At 36.1% G+C, this 15,572-nt stretch overlaps 4 protein-coding genes across 4 annotated transcripts; 2 read left to right on the top strand and 2 right to left on the bottom strand.

Annotated features, from left to right (window-relative positions):
• The first annotated feature begins 1,964 nt into the window (after positions 1–1,964).
• On the top strand, positions 1,965–2,999 carry LOC120201225 (protein TIFY 10A-like). Its single transcript, XM_039201888.1, has 2 exons — positions 1,965–2,232; positions 2,331–2,999. Exons 1-2 carry the CDS (start codon positions 2,076–2,078, stop codon positions 2,768–2,770), a joined length of 597 nt encoding a protein of 198 aa, XP_039057819.1. The 5' UTR covers positions 1,965–2,075; the 3' UTR covers positions 2,771–2,999.
• A 3,278-nt stretch (positions 3,000–6,277) lies between these two features.
• Positions 6,278–8,185, bottom strand: LOC120201208 (20 kDa chaperonin, chloroplastic-like). The gene is made up of 6 exons (XM_039201867.1): positions 8,078–8,185; positions 7,782–7,966; positions 7,343–7,522; positions 7,098–7,253; positions 6,659–6,736; positions 6,278–6,579 (listed from the first exon to the last, which is right to left on the bottom strand). Exons 2-6 carry the CDS (start codon positions 7,962–7,964, stop codon positions 6,406–6,408), a joined length of 771 nt encoding a protein of 256 aa, XP_039057798.1. The 5' UTR covers positions 7,965–7,966; positions 8,078–8,185; the 3' UTR covers positions 6,278–6,405.
• A 3,055-nt stretch (positions 8,186–11,240) lies between these two features.
• On the top strand, positions 11,241–12,593 carry LOC120182087 (pectate lyase-like). The gene has a single exon (XM_039187132.1). The coding sequence runs from the start codon at positions 11,241–11,243 to the stop codon at positions 12,591–12,593; it is 1,353 nt and encodes a 450-aa protein (XP_039043063.1).
• A 1,435-nt stretch (positions 12,594–14,028) lies between these two features.
• LOC120201237 (ethylene-responsive transcription factor ERF017-like) lies at positions 14,029–14,737 on the bottom strand. Its single transcript, XM_039201892.1, has one exon. The coding sequence runs from the start codon at positions 14,701–14,703 to the stop codon at positions 14,143–14,145; it is 561 nt and encodes a 186-aa protein (XP_039057823.1). The 5' UTR covers positions 14,704–14,737; the 3' UTR covers positions 14,029–14,142.
• Between the last annotated feature and the right edge of the window lie 835 nt (positions 14,738–15,572).

The raw sequence follows: 15,572 nt of genomic DNA, 5'->3' as shown, positions 1-15,572 counted from the left end.
TAATTTAATCTATCAAGTGATAAAATCGAATATTAATCTCTCCGGATGTCTTGAATTTTAATAACGATATCTGTTTAAGACTAACGATAATTATATTACTGTAAATCCTCCTACTAAAGTTCTTAATTTTTGAGAGGACATGTAAATGGACACTAAGTGATATATTTTTATTATTTTTTTATAATTTATATTGATATTTTATTTTTATTTTCTAAAATTTTACAAGTTCACTCGTTTATTTTTATACACATTTTGTAAATATAGCTAATTAAATCCAAATATTTTAGAAAAACAACACTACATTTTACAACCTAAGTCACTTAATAAGTTTACCTCAACTTTTTATATATTTTTAGCTTAAAAGTAAAAATAAGTACTTAAATTGATTTTTTTTTTGTTTTAGGTACCTAAACTATTTTCTGTCCAACTAAATACTTAGATTACTATATTTAATTATTTTAAGTCCTAATATTTTTTCAATTATAATTTACTTTTTCGACTAATAAGATATTGGCATGTCACATAAAATTAGGTATTTGTCTTTAGGGGTTTAAAGAAAAAAAGGATATATGGTTTAGGGACTTATTTTGATCAAAAAATAATTAAGATGCTTAATTTGGTTACATGTAATAGTTTAAAGACTTATTTTGATAAAAAAATGTATTTTTTTAGTTTAAGCCTATAAGTTTTGGGTAAACTACATATTTAACACCTATACTATCAATTTTGATCCATTTTAGTACCTAATTTTTTTTAAAATAATATCTAATATTTAGTTTTTGTTTCATTTTAATACCTCATCGTTAAAAACTTAACGGTCGGGTTAACAGGGCAAAGCTCCGGTGGACGGACTACAAATCCGAACGATGGACTCCAAAAGAATGACGAGTTGACCAATATAGTCCAGTTTCAGGCCCATTGGACAGTTGACGACGGAGATTAGAGGATGAAGAAGTCAAAAAGTTCATCGTCGATTTGGAGAGATTGAGGTATTTTTCAGTGAAACGGATGTTGAATCACGTTTATGGAGTCAAAAAAAGTGTGAGCTCTAAAGTTTAGGCTTCATTGATCGACGGATACGACAATTGGAGGTTGTATATAGGGCGAACAATGAGACCACTCGTTAAGTTTTTAATGATATAGTACTAAAATGAAACAAAAACTGAATATTAGGTATAATTTTGAAAAATGAATATTTAGGTACTAAATGCGTAATTTACCCATTTTATAAGAAAACTGATTTTAACGTGTCAAAATATTATTGGAGGAAAGAACGTGCGCTTGCCGTTTACCTGTTTTGAGATTCAAGGATGAGAAGCGAAGCGAAGGCGGTGATTTTAAATTGTGGCTCTCGCATCTGCAGGACGGCTCGTAAAAGGAAAGGCACGCCGAATGCTGTTATTTTAAACGCCATTTTGGATTTTTTTTTGATAAACTACTCATTTAGTTATTAAACTATCAGTTTTTATCAATTTTAGTACTTAAATTTTTAATTTTTTTAAAATCATACTTAACAGTTAATTTTTGTATCATTTTATTATTTACCGTTAAAAACTTAAAGAACGAGCTAACGAGACATATCTCAGGTGACGCATGATCATTTTGAATAGTGGACTATAAAAAATAATAAATCAACCAACATAATTTAATTTCAGATTCATCACACAATTAACGATAAAGATCAAAGGATGAAAAAATCAAAAAAATCAATACTCATATTATCTCGAAAGTACGTAACAACAAGTTAAATGCACCTCAAATATTAAAAGTCGTCTTAAAAATATTGAAAACGTGTTAGAAAAAAAAGACCACAAACTGATCAAACATCGCCGTCGTCGACACCAAAAGAAAAACAACACGTGTAAATAAAATTCCATTTATTCCTCGTGCTTTTTTAGCCCACCTTCTTCTACCTTTCTCCTTTCAAAGACGACAATAAAAAGCCAGTTTCGGTCTTTTCATATGAATAAAATCTCTTGCTTCTTGATTTAGTTTGCTAAGTAAAGTTGTAAAGAATCCCTGAAAACCCAAAAGAGCAGAAGGGGTGAAATCTTTGTGTTCTGTTTTGCCTGAAGATGTCTTGTTCGCCGGAATTCATGGGTCGGAAACCGGTTCAGTCACCGGAGAAGTCAAGCTTCGCGCAAACATGTAGCCTTTTGAGCCAGTACTTGAAGGAAAAAGGTAGCTTTGGTGATCTGAATCTGGGAATGACGTGCAACGTTGAAGCTGATGGTAAGTTCTTCATTTCCTAATTTTTCAAGTTTTGATCTTGAGATTTTCATGCCCTGTTTTGAGTCTAAATTGTAGTCTTGTTTATGGATATGTTGCAGGGAGAACCATGAATTTGTTTCCAGTCAATGAGAAGTCCGGTGATGATTGTGTCCTCAACGTCGTGGCGGCGACTCGGAAACCGAGATCGATGGATTTCTTCCCTAATCAAGCCGGTTTTCCGTCACCGGACGATGGACCGAAAAGGGTTGATTCTAGTATCGCCGCCTTGAACAATCCGGCTATGACGACGGAGCCTCAAACTGCACAGATGACCATCTTTTACGGTGGACAAATGATTGTCTTCAACGATTTCCCCGCCGATAAAGCTAACGAAATCATGCTTTTAGCTGGCAACACCGTAACGCAAGATTGCCTGCGATCTGCTCAGCCGCCGATTCCCGCCGGCGGTAAGCCTAATTCTCCACTTCGCGGTTCACATTTACCGATTGCAAGGAGAGCTTCACTCCACCGGTTCCTGGCGAAGAGAAAGGATAGGTAGGCACCTAGAGATCAAATAAAGCAAACTATACTGTAAAAACCTTTGTAATTTGCTTTTGACATAGTGATTTAGACTCAATTCTTTGTGTCCTTGATTATATCTGATTTCGTAGTAAAGTTCGAGAATGTTTAGGATTCGAGTCGATTCCGGTCGGAATCGACCGTCGGCCGTTGTATCCATCGAAATAAGACCTTAATAAAGTTGCAGCAGATGCAGTGTTTATTAACAAGTTCATGTCCCCCTGTGTCTGTCTGTGTTTGATGTCCTTGTATGATAAAATTTACAGGATCACTACAAGAGCACCATACTAGATAAGTAACCCGGAAGCATCGCCTTCCAAGCCTGTCAACGACGAATCATGGCTCGGTTTGGCTGCTCGATTCCCGTAATAGTTTGAGTCGAGTTGAGTCGAATTCTTTTTTTATGAGGGTTATTATTAGTCCTCAATTTAAGTTGAGTGTTTTAAATTAGGGAAGGTAAAAAAATTCGAACCCGATAGGGAAAACCGAAAATCGAATTAAACGGGGACGGGAAAAAATTGTTTATGCTAAACGGAGACGGAGAAAAACCGTTTATGTTAAACGGGGACGGGACGGGTTTAGTAATCTCCGCCCCCAATTACCCGATACCCAGCCCGAAACTCATTTAAATAATCGTTTATGCTAAACGGGGATACCCGTTTCCCTGCGGTTTTCCCCGATTACCCGATGGGGATCCCCGTTTAAATCCTCATGGTTTTTTAAGCGGGACGGGTATGGGTTTTTTAAACAGGGACGGGGACGGGACCAATACCCGGCCCGTTGCCATCCCTATTTCAAATTCATGATTCATAATTTAATGATCATTTCGTAATGTTGTGGTGATTTAATAGTTTGATAAATTAATGGCTGTTTTATAATTTTTAAAGATTAATGGCTTAAAATATCATTTGGGTATAGTTTAGTGGCCTCTACTATACTATACCCTTTTGTAATTTAATCTCCAATCTTATTAGCCATGGGAAAGAAAATTAAAGGTAAACTATCCAAATATTCACTAAACTATGATATTAATTCTAGGGTAAACTACACATTTAGTATCTAAACCATCAATTTTGATCAATTTTAGTATCTAAACTTTCATTTTTTTCAAAATCATACCTAACGTTTAATTTTTGTTTTATTTTAGTACCCACCGTTAAAAATTTAATGCATTTAGTACCTAAACTATAAGTTTTTGTCTGTTTTAGTACCTAAACTTTCAAAAAAATTCAAAACTTAACATTAATTTTGAATAGGGGTATTATAATGAAATAAAAACTAAACTTCAGATATGATTTAAAAATATTAAAAATTTAGATATTAAAACGGACTAAAACTGATAGTTTAAATATTAAATGTGTAATTTATCATTAATCTTATTTTGATCTTTAAACTATTATTTTTCAATTAGACCACTAAATTATCAACATTTAACGAAAATAATGACATGATAGTTAAGTACGTTTATATAATTATATTTGTGGTCTTACTTATATCTTGGTAGTTAAATAAATTTATCTTATTAAATTGATATATATGTACAAGTAAGAAAAATCAAAAGTATTATTATATAAATTTATTTAACTCTCACGTTATTATTTATGTTGAATATTAACGTAATGATTTTATTAATAACATCTTAATAATTTGACGATTTAATTGAAAAAAATAATCTAATAAATTTATTTAACTTTCACGTTATTATTTATCTTATTTTCTAAAAAATAATTTAATAATCAAAAATAATTTTTGATAGTTTGATGCAATTAGCCAGCTTAATTGTGTAGCGTAAATGTGATCCTTTTTGCTACTGTAACGAGCATGGATTTAAATTGCACTTACAGCCGTCTTTGCATTTGCGGATATATGGTCATAATTTTTTTCTAAATGAATTCTGATTTTTTTTACAAAAATAAAATAGCGTAATAATGGTCTGTTATTGCCGTGATTGGCCGCTACCTGTTAAATAACGGCCGCGAGCCACTGCTATGTGTGATTCCGCTTCACACCACTATTTTTCACAATAGCGGTCTCGGATGCCGCCACGATCTCAATATAGTGGCCGCTATACCGCTATCCGGCTACTATTTAAATCCCTGGTAACGAGTGTTCATGTCCAATATAGGCAAAGTTAATTGGGCATATGCTAGTAGTCAGAGGGAGGATACATCAGGTCTCTAGATATCCACCGACGAGTTCTATCCCATCACAACATTTTTGTTGGTGACCTTAGTCCTGAAGTTACAGATTCTACTTTGTTTGCATGCTTTTCTGTGTACTCTATTTGCTCGTGAGTGTCGATGCTTCTCATTTTACATTGAGATTACCTCTTATCAATTAAAGGGGTTTCGGGGTAATCAACGTTCAACTAGTAGGATAGCTGACTGAAAGACATACCTTGCGCAGGGATGCAAGGGTCATGTGGGATCAAAAAAACTGGGCGTTCAAGAGGTTTTGGCTTTGTTTCTTTCAGGGACCAGCAGGTACACTGGTCACTTCACTGGGCTGCAAAAGGTGCCACTCCAAATGATGAGAAACTAAATTCGGATGCCAAAAGTGTTGTAGAGCCGACAAATAGAACCTCTGGTAAGGCCATCCTTCAGTGTTGAAACCCAACCTCAGATTTTGCAGTAGCTATGGTTTTTAATGTGGTTCAATTACCATACTTGTATTGATAAATTGATGTCACAGACGACCCTCATCCATTCTGGTGTGGAGTTGTTGGTACGAGTGTTTTTGCCGGACAAGCTTCTAGATTCGCTATAATTATGGTTGGTACAAATTTAATTTTTGGTGGCATGACCTACAAAATGCTTAAATTCTGCGGTGCTCATGGGGTAGCAAACCTACTGCACCAGGAACAAGCTCTACTGTTGTTTCAGCTGCCGACCTTGCTGCCTATGAACGGCAGATGGCAATGAGTAAATATAGTGGTGCACAGCTAATGAGTATGATGCATCCACAGGGTCAACACACCCTTAAGCAGGCAGCCATGGGAATGGGTGCTGCTGCAGCTGGTCAAGCAATCTACGACGGTGGATACCAACACGTTGCAACAACCCAGCAGCTTATGTACTACCAGTAATCGGAGGGATCCTGCTCCTAAAATTGCTTCACGGGGAGAAACTGTAGGATGCGTCTGCTGTTGCCTTTTTCTTTTGTTTTTTGGCTGGACAGCTAAATTCTCTGTTTGTACCCTCATCTTGTGTACTAAACTCATTCCTTGGCTAACTAAATCATATCTAAATCATCTCATCTCTTCATACCTCTTGGCGATGGGGTTTTGATATCTAATGGTCTCATGGGGCTTGTAGCAGCATCCCTAAAGAATCCGGGTTTTTTTGCCGGAAACCAAGAGCTCAGACAATTTTCCGATCATCGGACGTCGTCTCCTCGTCCTTGACATAACTAGGAAATGATCAAAAGAAAAATCAAAACCCCAGTTGAGTGGTGGAGAATAGAAGCTAAGCATGTTATTGACAAGCCATTTCTTACAAAAGGCTGCAACCATTTGTATTCAAGGGGAAAAATTACAAAATCCATGTGCTTTGAAGCAACTCATCCTTAGAATCCAGTTTTAGCTTAAAAAACCTAAAGCACAATCTCACTAGACAACTAAGAGAGTACAGCCATTATTTCAGGCTCTCTCAGAGCAATATAATCACTACCATCGTTGCCCTTGAAGTCATTCCCGGCATACTTTGAATACAGGACTGTGTTTCCCGGTGTGACTGATAATGATTTCAGGTTACCTTCCTCATCTAAGGTACCGGGTCCAACCGCTATCACCTGTTTCATTTAGTTCATGGCATAAGTACCACATTTCACAACATAGTAATTATGCTGTATTCCCAATACTGTTACTCACCGTGCCAATGGAAGGTTTTTCCTTGGTTGCCTCAGTCAGCAACAAACCTCCAGCGGTTTTATCCTCAGCTTCCGAAACCTGCATCAAAATTCAAACACGACATTGAGTGCTTTGAAGTCAATTACCATGGACTAATGCCCAACTCATTACTTTCTTCTGTCGGTTACCAGTGTAAGGATCACTTGTCAATGGTGATCAAAGATGCATCGGAAATTAATAGACTGTAAAGGAGAGCCACATTCGTCTATCACTACAGTATCGCAAGATATACTAAATTACAAGGGAAGGTCATCCTCACACTTTGGGAATGAGAAAGAAACTGATTCTTCGTCAATTCAACCAAATAAAAACGAACTCATGATTCCTCACATTAATAATTGAAACTTCAACAGGAGATTGGGATGACAACCAAACATGCATATTTTTAAAGAAAGCGGACCTTAATGAAAACTCTGTTGTTCAAAGGCTTGAGATCTTTGATGTCATCCGTTTCAAGAATTCCAACAATGTCATCCTCCTTTAGGAGTAGATGATTTGCACCATTGAACTCGATCTCCGTCCCGGCATACTTGGAATATATGACCTGAGCTCCAGTCTAATACAAACACAGTGTAGGATAAGTACAATAACGAAAAAAACAAAGAGAAAAAGAGCTCGGAAGCGTATCTCATCCATGAAATTCACCTCCACAGAGCTTTCCGCTTTGGTCTTCCCAACAGTCTTCCCTTCGCCAACATCGACGACCTCACCTCCTTGAGGCTTCGATTGAGCAGTTGTTGGAAGCAAAATTCCACCCTCAGTCTTCTGCTCTGCTTCTTTGATCTTCACCAACACTCTATCACCCAAGGGCTTAATTGAAGTATACTGCACATAGCAGAGAACAAACAATCACCTTCGCTCCGCCTATTCACAATAGATTACTCGATTTTCGCAGTTAAAATAAGCCGATAGCAACAAATCCATGCCAAGTCTCATACATCTTTAACGTATTTAAAACATAAAAATGCATACAATCAAGGCAATACATCGACATACTCCAAAACCCCATAATTCCTAAACAGAATCAGTCCAACAACACAACAGCATTCGAGTATTCGTCGAACAACAAGAGGAATTGAATTACCTTTGGGGCAACAACGGTAGCAGCTCTAACAACCAAACCTTTAAAGGACCTGTGGGACAAAGCCCCGGGCTTTAATGTTCCAAAGGAAGCGAATTTCACAGTGGACGGCCTAAGCCCCTCAAATGAAGCCAAGTTCTTCGCTGGTGCTGTGAGTGAAAACGTCGTTAGCTGAGAAGCAGCCATTTCTGCATTCAAATTTCCCCGAAAATTAAACAAAATCCAACCCTTTGTAAACCAAATTTTCTTAAGAACAAAAACCCAGGCTTTTTAAAGAGGAAGAACAGCAAAGATCATACCTTTGAGAAAGATAATGGAAAAGGATAAGGGTTCGTTTAGTTGCTTGAAACTGGAGCAGTCTGAGAAGATAAAAACCCTACTGTTAAATGGGCTTTATCACTTGATTTAGAGACTTCTAGAATATTGGCGTTTTTCGGGCAGGTATTGATAAGCACGCGCCTCACTCTGCGAAGCGGTTCAAGTTAGACTCCCACCAAGATAATATGAATGGCTGATATCCCACGCGCTCAAAGGAACAAGATGAACACACAAAGAACAACAAGAAGAAAGCAGAGATTTTTGGATAAAACCATGATGTCTAATTGGTCGAAACATACAACATCTTATAGGTTAACGTAAAACATGGGCTAAAGTGAATGTTTATTTCTCAAAGTAATGCAGTCAACGATTAATTCTTCAAATGTGATGAATGCTACAAGATTACATGTAATGTTTATGTGATGAATGTTACAAGATTACATGTAATGTTTGGGATCTTTCGGCGTCTTCATGGTTAGAGAAGATTTTTCGGTGTCTTCAGCTTTGCTGCTGCTGCATGGGACCTGAAACTTTGATGTTGTTGCATGTGGGCCAGAACACTAAAAGGATCCAGCTTTGCTTTTAAACTCCCATCATTTTCCATTTGTTTTTTTGGTTGGAAATGGGAGGCGAAACCGAAAACGACAGATCATTTGAAACAAAACTAGAAGCTAAACTGGTTGAAGCCATGAAGCGAAGGGCATCTACAGGAACTGCAATGAAATCCTTCAACACCGTAATCTTAAAATTACCTAAAATCGATGAGAACTTAAGGAAGTGCAAAGCTATTTTTGAGCAGTTTGGTATGCCCCCTTTCTTCCCCAATTCATTTCTGTTATGATTTGAGACGGTTGTATTGTGTTTTGTTTTGTAGATGATGATTCAAATGGTGCAATTGACCACCAAGAGCTGAAAAATGTTGCCAACAGCTTCAAGTTTCTTTCACAGAGGAGGAGATCAGCAAAGCTGGAGACGCCGATAAATTTGATCAACTCTGAAGACGCCTAGAGATCTCAAGTACTGCATGTAATCCTGTAGCATTCACCCCATTTGAAGAATTAATCGTGTGACTGCATTATTTTAGGAAATAAACATTCCACATGCATTACCTCGGCACTTTAGCCCGTAAAACATGATATATATATATATATTCACTCTAAAAAAATTGATTCAATTAACATATACCAAGTGGTCTATGTAATAAAAGAATTATTGTTATTTTTTAAAAATCTGGGTTCAAGCATCATAAATATCAGGTATGAATATTCAATATCCAAAAATTAAAAATTATCTTTAAACAGACATTATCTTATACTTATTATAGATTAATAAAAAATTGATTCGATTTGGTCTTATAGTGTATTTTTGTTTTGATTTTTTAGATGAAAATATAGTTAAAATTTTGTATAATCTACTTTATTGATTAATAGGATAAATTATGGATTTAGTACTTAAACTATTAGTTATTTTTTATTTTAATACTTAAACTTTTATTTTTTTTTAAATCATACTTAAAGTTTATTTTTTATTTCATTTCAGTACCCTCGTTCAAAATTTAACGTTACATTTTGAAAACAATTGAAAGTTTAGGTATTAAAATAGACTAAAACTGAAAATTTGGGTACTAAATGCATTAAGATTTTAACAATGAGGTACTAAAATAAAAAAAATTAAATATTAAGTATGATTTTGAAAAAACTAAAAGTCAAATTATTAATTATATTTATTTTAAGATGAATTGTTTTGATTGTCCTTGAACTTTTACAGTGTTCATGCTTTGACCACATGAATAAAAAAACTTTCATATGAATCATTTTACTTAAGAAATGCTCTCATTTTTTAAATAATTTTTATGCCATTATATGACTTTGCTAAGATTTAAAAAATTCGAGTTAATTGCATCACATATCTTCAAAGTATGTCTCTCATTTTAAATGTTATAATTTCATCCCTAATCTATGACTATCATTCTAAATTAGTCATTAAACTTTTAAATATTTCAATTTTATCCCAAACTATGATATCCATTCTAAATTAGTCCCCAAAATTTAGGTTAAATTATGTTCAAAAATAATTATATATTTGGATGCATTTGGGATGAAATTGGAAATTTCAAAAGTTTAGGGACCAATTTAGAAAAATGTCATAGTTTAAGGATGAAATTAATATATTTAAAAGTTTAAGGATAAATTTAGAATAAGAGTTATTGTTTGGGGATGAAATTGGAATATTTAAAAGTTTAATGATCAATTTAAAAGAGTTATAGTTTAGGGATATATGATGTAATTAACTCTTAGAATTAAGATCATACCTAAATTCATATTTAGTAACAAGGAATATATTTTAGGATAAAGTACACGAATGGTCCCTCAACTATAGAGTATTGTTTTATTAAGTTACAAAATGATCATCCGACTATAGAGTGTTGCTTTGTTGAGTCCCTCGACTATCACAAGTTACAAAATGGTCACCCGACTATTCATTATGTTACAAACTCGTCCTTTTCCATTAAAAAATTGACGGCATTCTGAGATGAACGTTAACTTGCCAACTATGATATAATAAAATTTGATCCCAGAATTTTTAACAACTATTACATCCTAGTCATCATGTTAAAGTCCAACTTAACAACCATCAATTTTTTTAATGGAAGAAGACGATTTTGGAACATAATGAACGGTCGGGTGAGTTTTGTGTAACTTTCAATAGTCGAGGGATTCCACAAAGCAACACTCTATAGTCGGAGGATTATTTTGTAACTCATAATTGTCGAGGGACCATTTGTGTACTTTACCCTATATTTTAAAGACTAAAACTTTGTGAAAACTGCTTAGAAAGCAAATAGCGAGGAAGACGCAAGCCAAGACCTTAAATTTCTGAACCATGGAAAGACCTTAACCGCCTCGGCGTATTAGTAGCGGATTGCACCCTATATTAGATGAGCATCGACGTGAGTATCTCATTGCTATTGGCTTGGCTTGGCTTGGCTTATCTCCGGTCAGGGTCTTGTTGCAATCGAATAAATTGTGTGCAGGACTTTGGCCTGGAAATTCTTTGTATAGTATCAAATAAAACTTGTATTTCTTGCTCCTTTCTCGACAGGACTTGAACAATCAAAGCCTGAGGACAACAAGGGCTGTAATCATGGCTGCCGCTACGGGGAACCAAGGTTTTAGTTTATGTTTGTTGTGTTTGTTGTTTGTTGTAATAATCCCGACACCGCAGGCTCACATCGCCGAGTACGATGATTACTGGAGGGAACGTGAATTGCAGGCAAAAGAGAATCTGGAAAGAGAGTATAATCCCAGACCGGAGGAGGTTACGAATCATCTGAACGACCGTGTCGCCGCCACGTTGACGGAGCTCGGTTCTAACGGCACGGCCACGTCGAGGCGGTCGTTGGCGAGGTTGGGGAGGAAGAGACGAGAGACTAAGTGTGAGGCGACCAACCCGATCGACCAGTGTTGGCGGTGTGATCCTAACTGGGAAAAGAATAGGAAGAGGCTGGCTGATTGCGCTCTTGGATTCGGACGTGGTGTGACCGGCGGAAAGAATGGAGAAATTTACGTCGTGACAAATTGTTCCGATGATGTTATTAACCCGGCGCCGGGGACTTTACGTCACGCCGTCACCCGGAACGTGCCGCTTTGGATCATCTTCTCGAGGGGGATGATCATCAGACTGAAGGAGGAGCTCATTATGACGTGCGATAAAACGATCGATGGTCGGGGAGCTAATGTGCATATTGCTTATGGGGCTAGTTTTACCATCCAGTTTATCAAGAACGTTATCATCCATAACATCCATATCCACCACATTATTCCGGGGAAAGGCGGGCTGATTCAGGACGGCGCCAATCACATCGGGTTGAGGACGAGGAGCGACGGCGATGGGGTTTCCATTTTCGGAGCAACCAACATTTGGCTCGACCATCTTTCGATTTACAAATGCTCCGACGGCATCATCGACATCATTCAGGGTAGCACCGCCATCACCATCTCTAATTGTCATATCACCGATCACAACGACGTGATGTTGTTCGGATCAAGCGACAGCTACACGCAGGACGAGAAGATGCAGGTCACCGTCGCGTTCAACCGTTTCGGCAAAAATCTTGTACAGAGAATGCCGAGAGCTCGATTTGGCTTCGTCCACGTCGTCAACAACGACTACACTTTCTGGAACATGTACGCCATCGGCGGCAGCAGCCACCCCACGATCATCTCACAAGGCAACCGGTTCAGAGCTCCACGGAACATCGCGGCCAAAGAGGTGTTGAAGAGGGAGTTTACGGCACCGGAAGTGTGGAAGTGCTGGGACTGGAGATCGGACGGCGATGTGTTGTTGAACGGCGCCATCTTTATCCAATCAGGGAGTCCAGACGCCATCAAGAAGTTCGCGCCTGAGAAAACGATAAAATTTATGTCGGGCCATAAAGTGCCCCTCATCGTTCATTACTCCGGTGCACTTACCTGCAGCCCCGGCAAGCCATGCTAGTGACCGGCGTTTGGGGTTTTTCTTCTTCTCATCACTATATGACATGAGCTGTGCATGCATGCATGGTACGGAAATGTCTTTTTCCTTGTATTCTTAACATTTCCGGCTGGATTTTTTTAAATTAATTTTTCCTTGTAAGGTGCAAGAATTTTCTTTACTTATTTTTTTTAATTTGGAGGAGATATTAATAAAAATAATATTTCCTTATTATTATTATTTTTTAAATTGTGATTATTTTAATTGATCAATAATAAAAATAATATGATTAAATTTAAAATTCTCCTTGTCTTCTTAGGTAGTAATTGTTCATAAAAGTAATTAATTATTTGTATAAAAAATGGTTAAAAAATTAAATTTAGTTTTTATTATTAGATTTAAAATTTGCTTAAGTATTTTTTAATTTTTTCTTATATCATAAGTAAGAGAGGAATGCACTTGTATTAAAATATAAATTGAGTTTTATACATTTATAAATTTTTGGGTAAAGTATATAAATAGTACATTGACTATAAAATATTGCTTTATTAAGTCACTCGACTATTAACAGTTACAAAATAGTCTTCTAACTATAGGAAGTTTTTTTTTAGTCCCTTAACTATTAAAAGTTATAATACGATCACTGGATTATTCATTATATTCAAAACTCGCCCTTTTCCGTTACAAAATTGACGGTAGTCTAAGTTGTAGGCTAACTTGTTGACCGAGATATGATAAAATATGATCTCATATTCTCAAACGACTCATATATCATTCAGCATGCTAACGTCCAACTCAAATGACCGTAATTTTTTTAACGAAAAATGACGAGTTTGGAATATAACAAATAGTCAAGTGGCCATTTTGTAACTTTTAATAGTCAAAAGATTCAATAAAACAATATCTTATAGTCAGGGATAATTTGTGTACTTTACCCTACATTTTTATATGATTAATATTTTAATAAAATAATTATTAAATTTAATGTTATATTCACATAGATTATTCTAGTCAAATTTTAAGTAAATTAAGAATATTTATTTTAGATAAAATCTTGTTAATTATTAAATGTACATATAAATAAATATATTACTTTAGATCCACATTATATAAATATTGAATTGATTTAAAAAATTTTATATATATATATATATATAGTAAGTATATTAATTTTTTTATTAATATGGGTAAGTACATACGATATCTGTTCAAAGATAAAATTTCAACCTTTTAATATTGAACGCTCAAACTCTTGGTATCTACAGTGCTCGATTCCAAATCATCAAGGAATAACAAAAAATTATTTTACCACGGAGACCACCGGTTCGGTTTTAGTTGTTTAAGTTAAATATTAATAAAATAAAAATATACCAATTGCTAAATAAATTACAAAAATAATATATATATATATATATATAAGCTCTAATTTACATTCGTCATAAGGATTAAAATACATTTCTAGTAATGATTTGATCTTTCTATGAATGAGCAAAAAGGCTGGGCTGTACAAAATTAGACCCGCCAAATATCCGGATCCAACTCTGGATACTAAAATGCCCAGGTCGACCCGTTTTCAGAAATCCCAAAGAAAAGATTCTGGAACAAAGATCCCATCAAAATTCTCCTCTTCATATCCGATGCTGGGCAACGATGATCCGAGAAAACCACTTGAGAAATCATCGAATTCTGGGAATATGTACCCGAAATTGCTTGACCCGGTTGTCATGAGATCCCGAAACGACTCGTCCATGGGCAACTCTGTGTCCGAGACCGACGGCGATGGGGATTCCGTTTGAGTGTTGGATTCCTCCGATAACCCGATCGGAGATTCTGATTTAGCGAACCGGGCTGCGGCGGCTTGGATTTGGGGCCGCGTCAAAGACCTGCCGCCGGCAATCTCGGGTGGGTTATCGGGGAAATTGAATTTGGCGGAACGGCCGCGTAGACAAAAAAGAGCGGCGTCGAAAGCGCGGGCTGCTTTCTCGGCTGAGTCGTAAGATCCCAACCAAATCCTTTCCCTGCTGTTTGGCAGTCTGATTTCCGATACCCATTTCCCCCATTTCCGCTTGCGAACGCCCTTGAACTTCGATTCGGTTCTCTCGGCAGCAGGCTTTTCGCTTATGTGTTTCACCATTGTTTGGCAATCTTGAGTTTTCTTTCTGTTTGTTTGTTTGTTTTTATTTTTGATTCCTGGCTGCAGATAATTTGATTATCTTTGTTGTTTGGATACAGAGAAAACAGGGAGAATTTGCGGCTTATTTATAGCTACAAGGGGGAAGCCATGGTTTCTGACTTAGAGTGAGCAGTCAAAGACGAAGAGACGCGTTTGATATAGCGTTTGGCAGCCGAAAAGCGTTTCACGATGCCGACGTGGCGCATTGTCAAAGGCCCTTTCTAGCGTCGCTACGCGTTCGGAGGTTGTCCCAGGTGATATTTCCACCACGTGGCGCTTTTTATTTCACGTGCATAAATTCCACATCTAGAACTACTTAACTATTTTTTATTGGGTAAATTACAAATTTGATAACTAAACTTCACTCTCTCTCATATTTCACTCACTGTATTTAAATCTTTTTAATTTCTTCACTGAACATAATACATTAGGTTTTTTTGTCACTCGGACGTTAAATAGTTAACGACGTTAAAATGAACAGTTATATAGGTACAAAAGACTTTGTTTTGGTGAAAATTTTATTTTTCCAAAATGGCTCGAGTATTATGTTCAAGTTGAGTATCGATGAGCTCTACTTGATTCGAAAACTTACGAGTCTAAAATTTTCAAACTCGACTCAAACTTGAAATCATGAATTGAAGCTCGTCAAAGCTCGAAATTAAAAAAATCTTAAACTTAATTCGGTTGAAGCTCAAATTCAAACCTGAAATTTAAGTACATGAAAACATTATAATACATTTTTTAAAAAAGTAAACACATAAGTGTTAATATTATTAATATATTTAAAAAAATAAAATTTTAATATATAATTTTTTTCGAGATGCTCTCAA

The sequence above is a fragment of the Hibiscus syriacus genome, unplaced genomic scaffold (genome assembly GCF_006381635.1).
Source record: "Hibiscus syriacus cultivar Baekdansim isolate YM2019G1 unplaced genomic scaffold, ASM638163v2 tig00000340_pilon, whole genome shotgun sequence".
NCBI lineage: Eukaryota > Viridiplantae > Streptophyta > Magnoliopsida > Malvales > Malvaceae > Hibiscus > Hibiscus syriacus.
This window is presented reverse-complemented; position numbering and strand designations above follow the sequence as displayed.

Coding starts and splice junctions, on each gene's coding strand:
- LOC120201237 (XM_039201892.1), bottom strand. CDS start 14,703: ATGGTGAAACACATAAGCGAAAAGCCTGCTGCCGAGAGAACCGAATCG.
- LOC120201208 (XM_039201867.1), bottom strand. CDS start 7,964: ATGGCTGCTTCTCAGCTAACGACGTTTTCACTCACAGCACCAGCGAAG. Junction 7,523..7,781: donor CTACCGTTGTTGCCCCAAAG/GTAATTCAATTC, acceptor TGCTATGTGCAG/TATACTTCAATTAAGCCCTT. Junction 7,254..7,342: donor AAGCGGAAAGCTCTGTGGAG/GTGAATTTCATG, acceptor TGTTTGTATTAG/ACTGGAGCTCAGGTCATATA.
- LOC120182087 (XM_039187132.1), top strand. CDS start 11,241: ATGGCTGCCGCTACGGGGAACCAAGGTTTTAGTTTATGTTTGTTGTGT.
- LOC120201225 (XM_039201888.1), top strand. CDS start 2,076: ATGTCTTGTTCGCCGGAATTCATGGGTCGGAAACCGGTTCAGTCACCG. Junction 2,233..2,330: donor GTGCAACGTTGAAGCTGATG/GTAAGTTCTTCA, acceptor GATATGTTGCAG/GGAGAACCATGAATTTGTTT.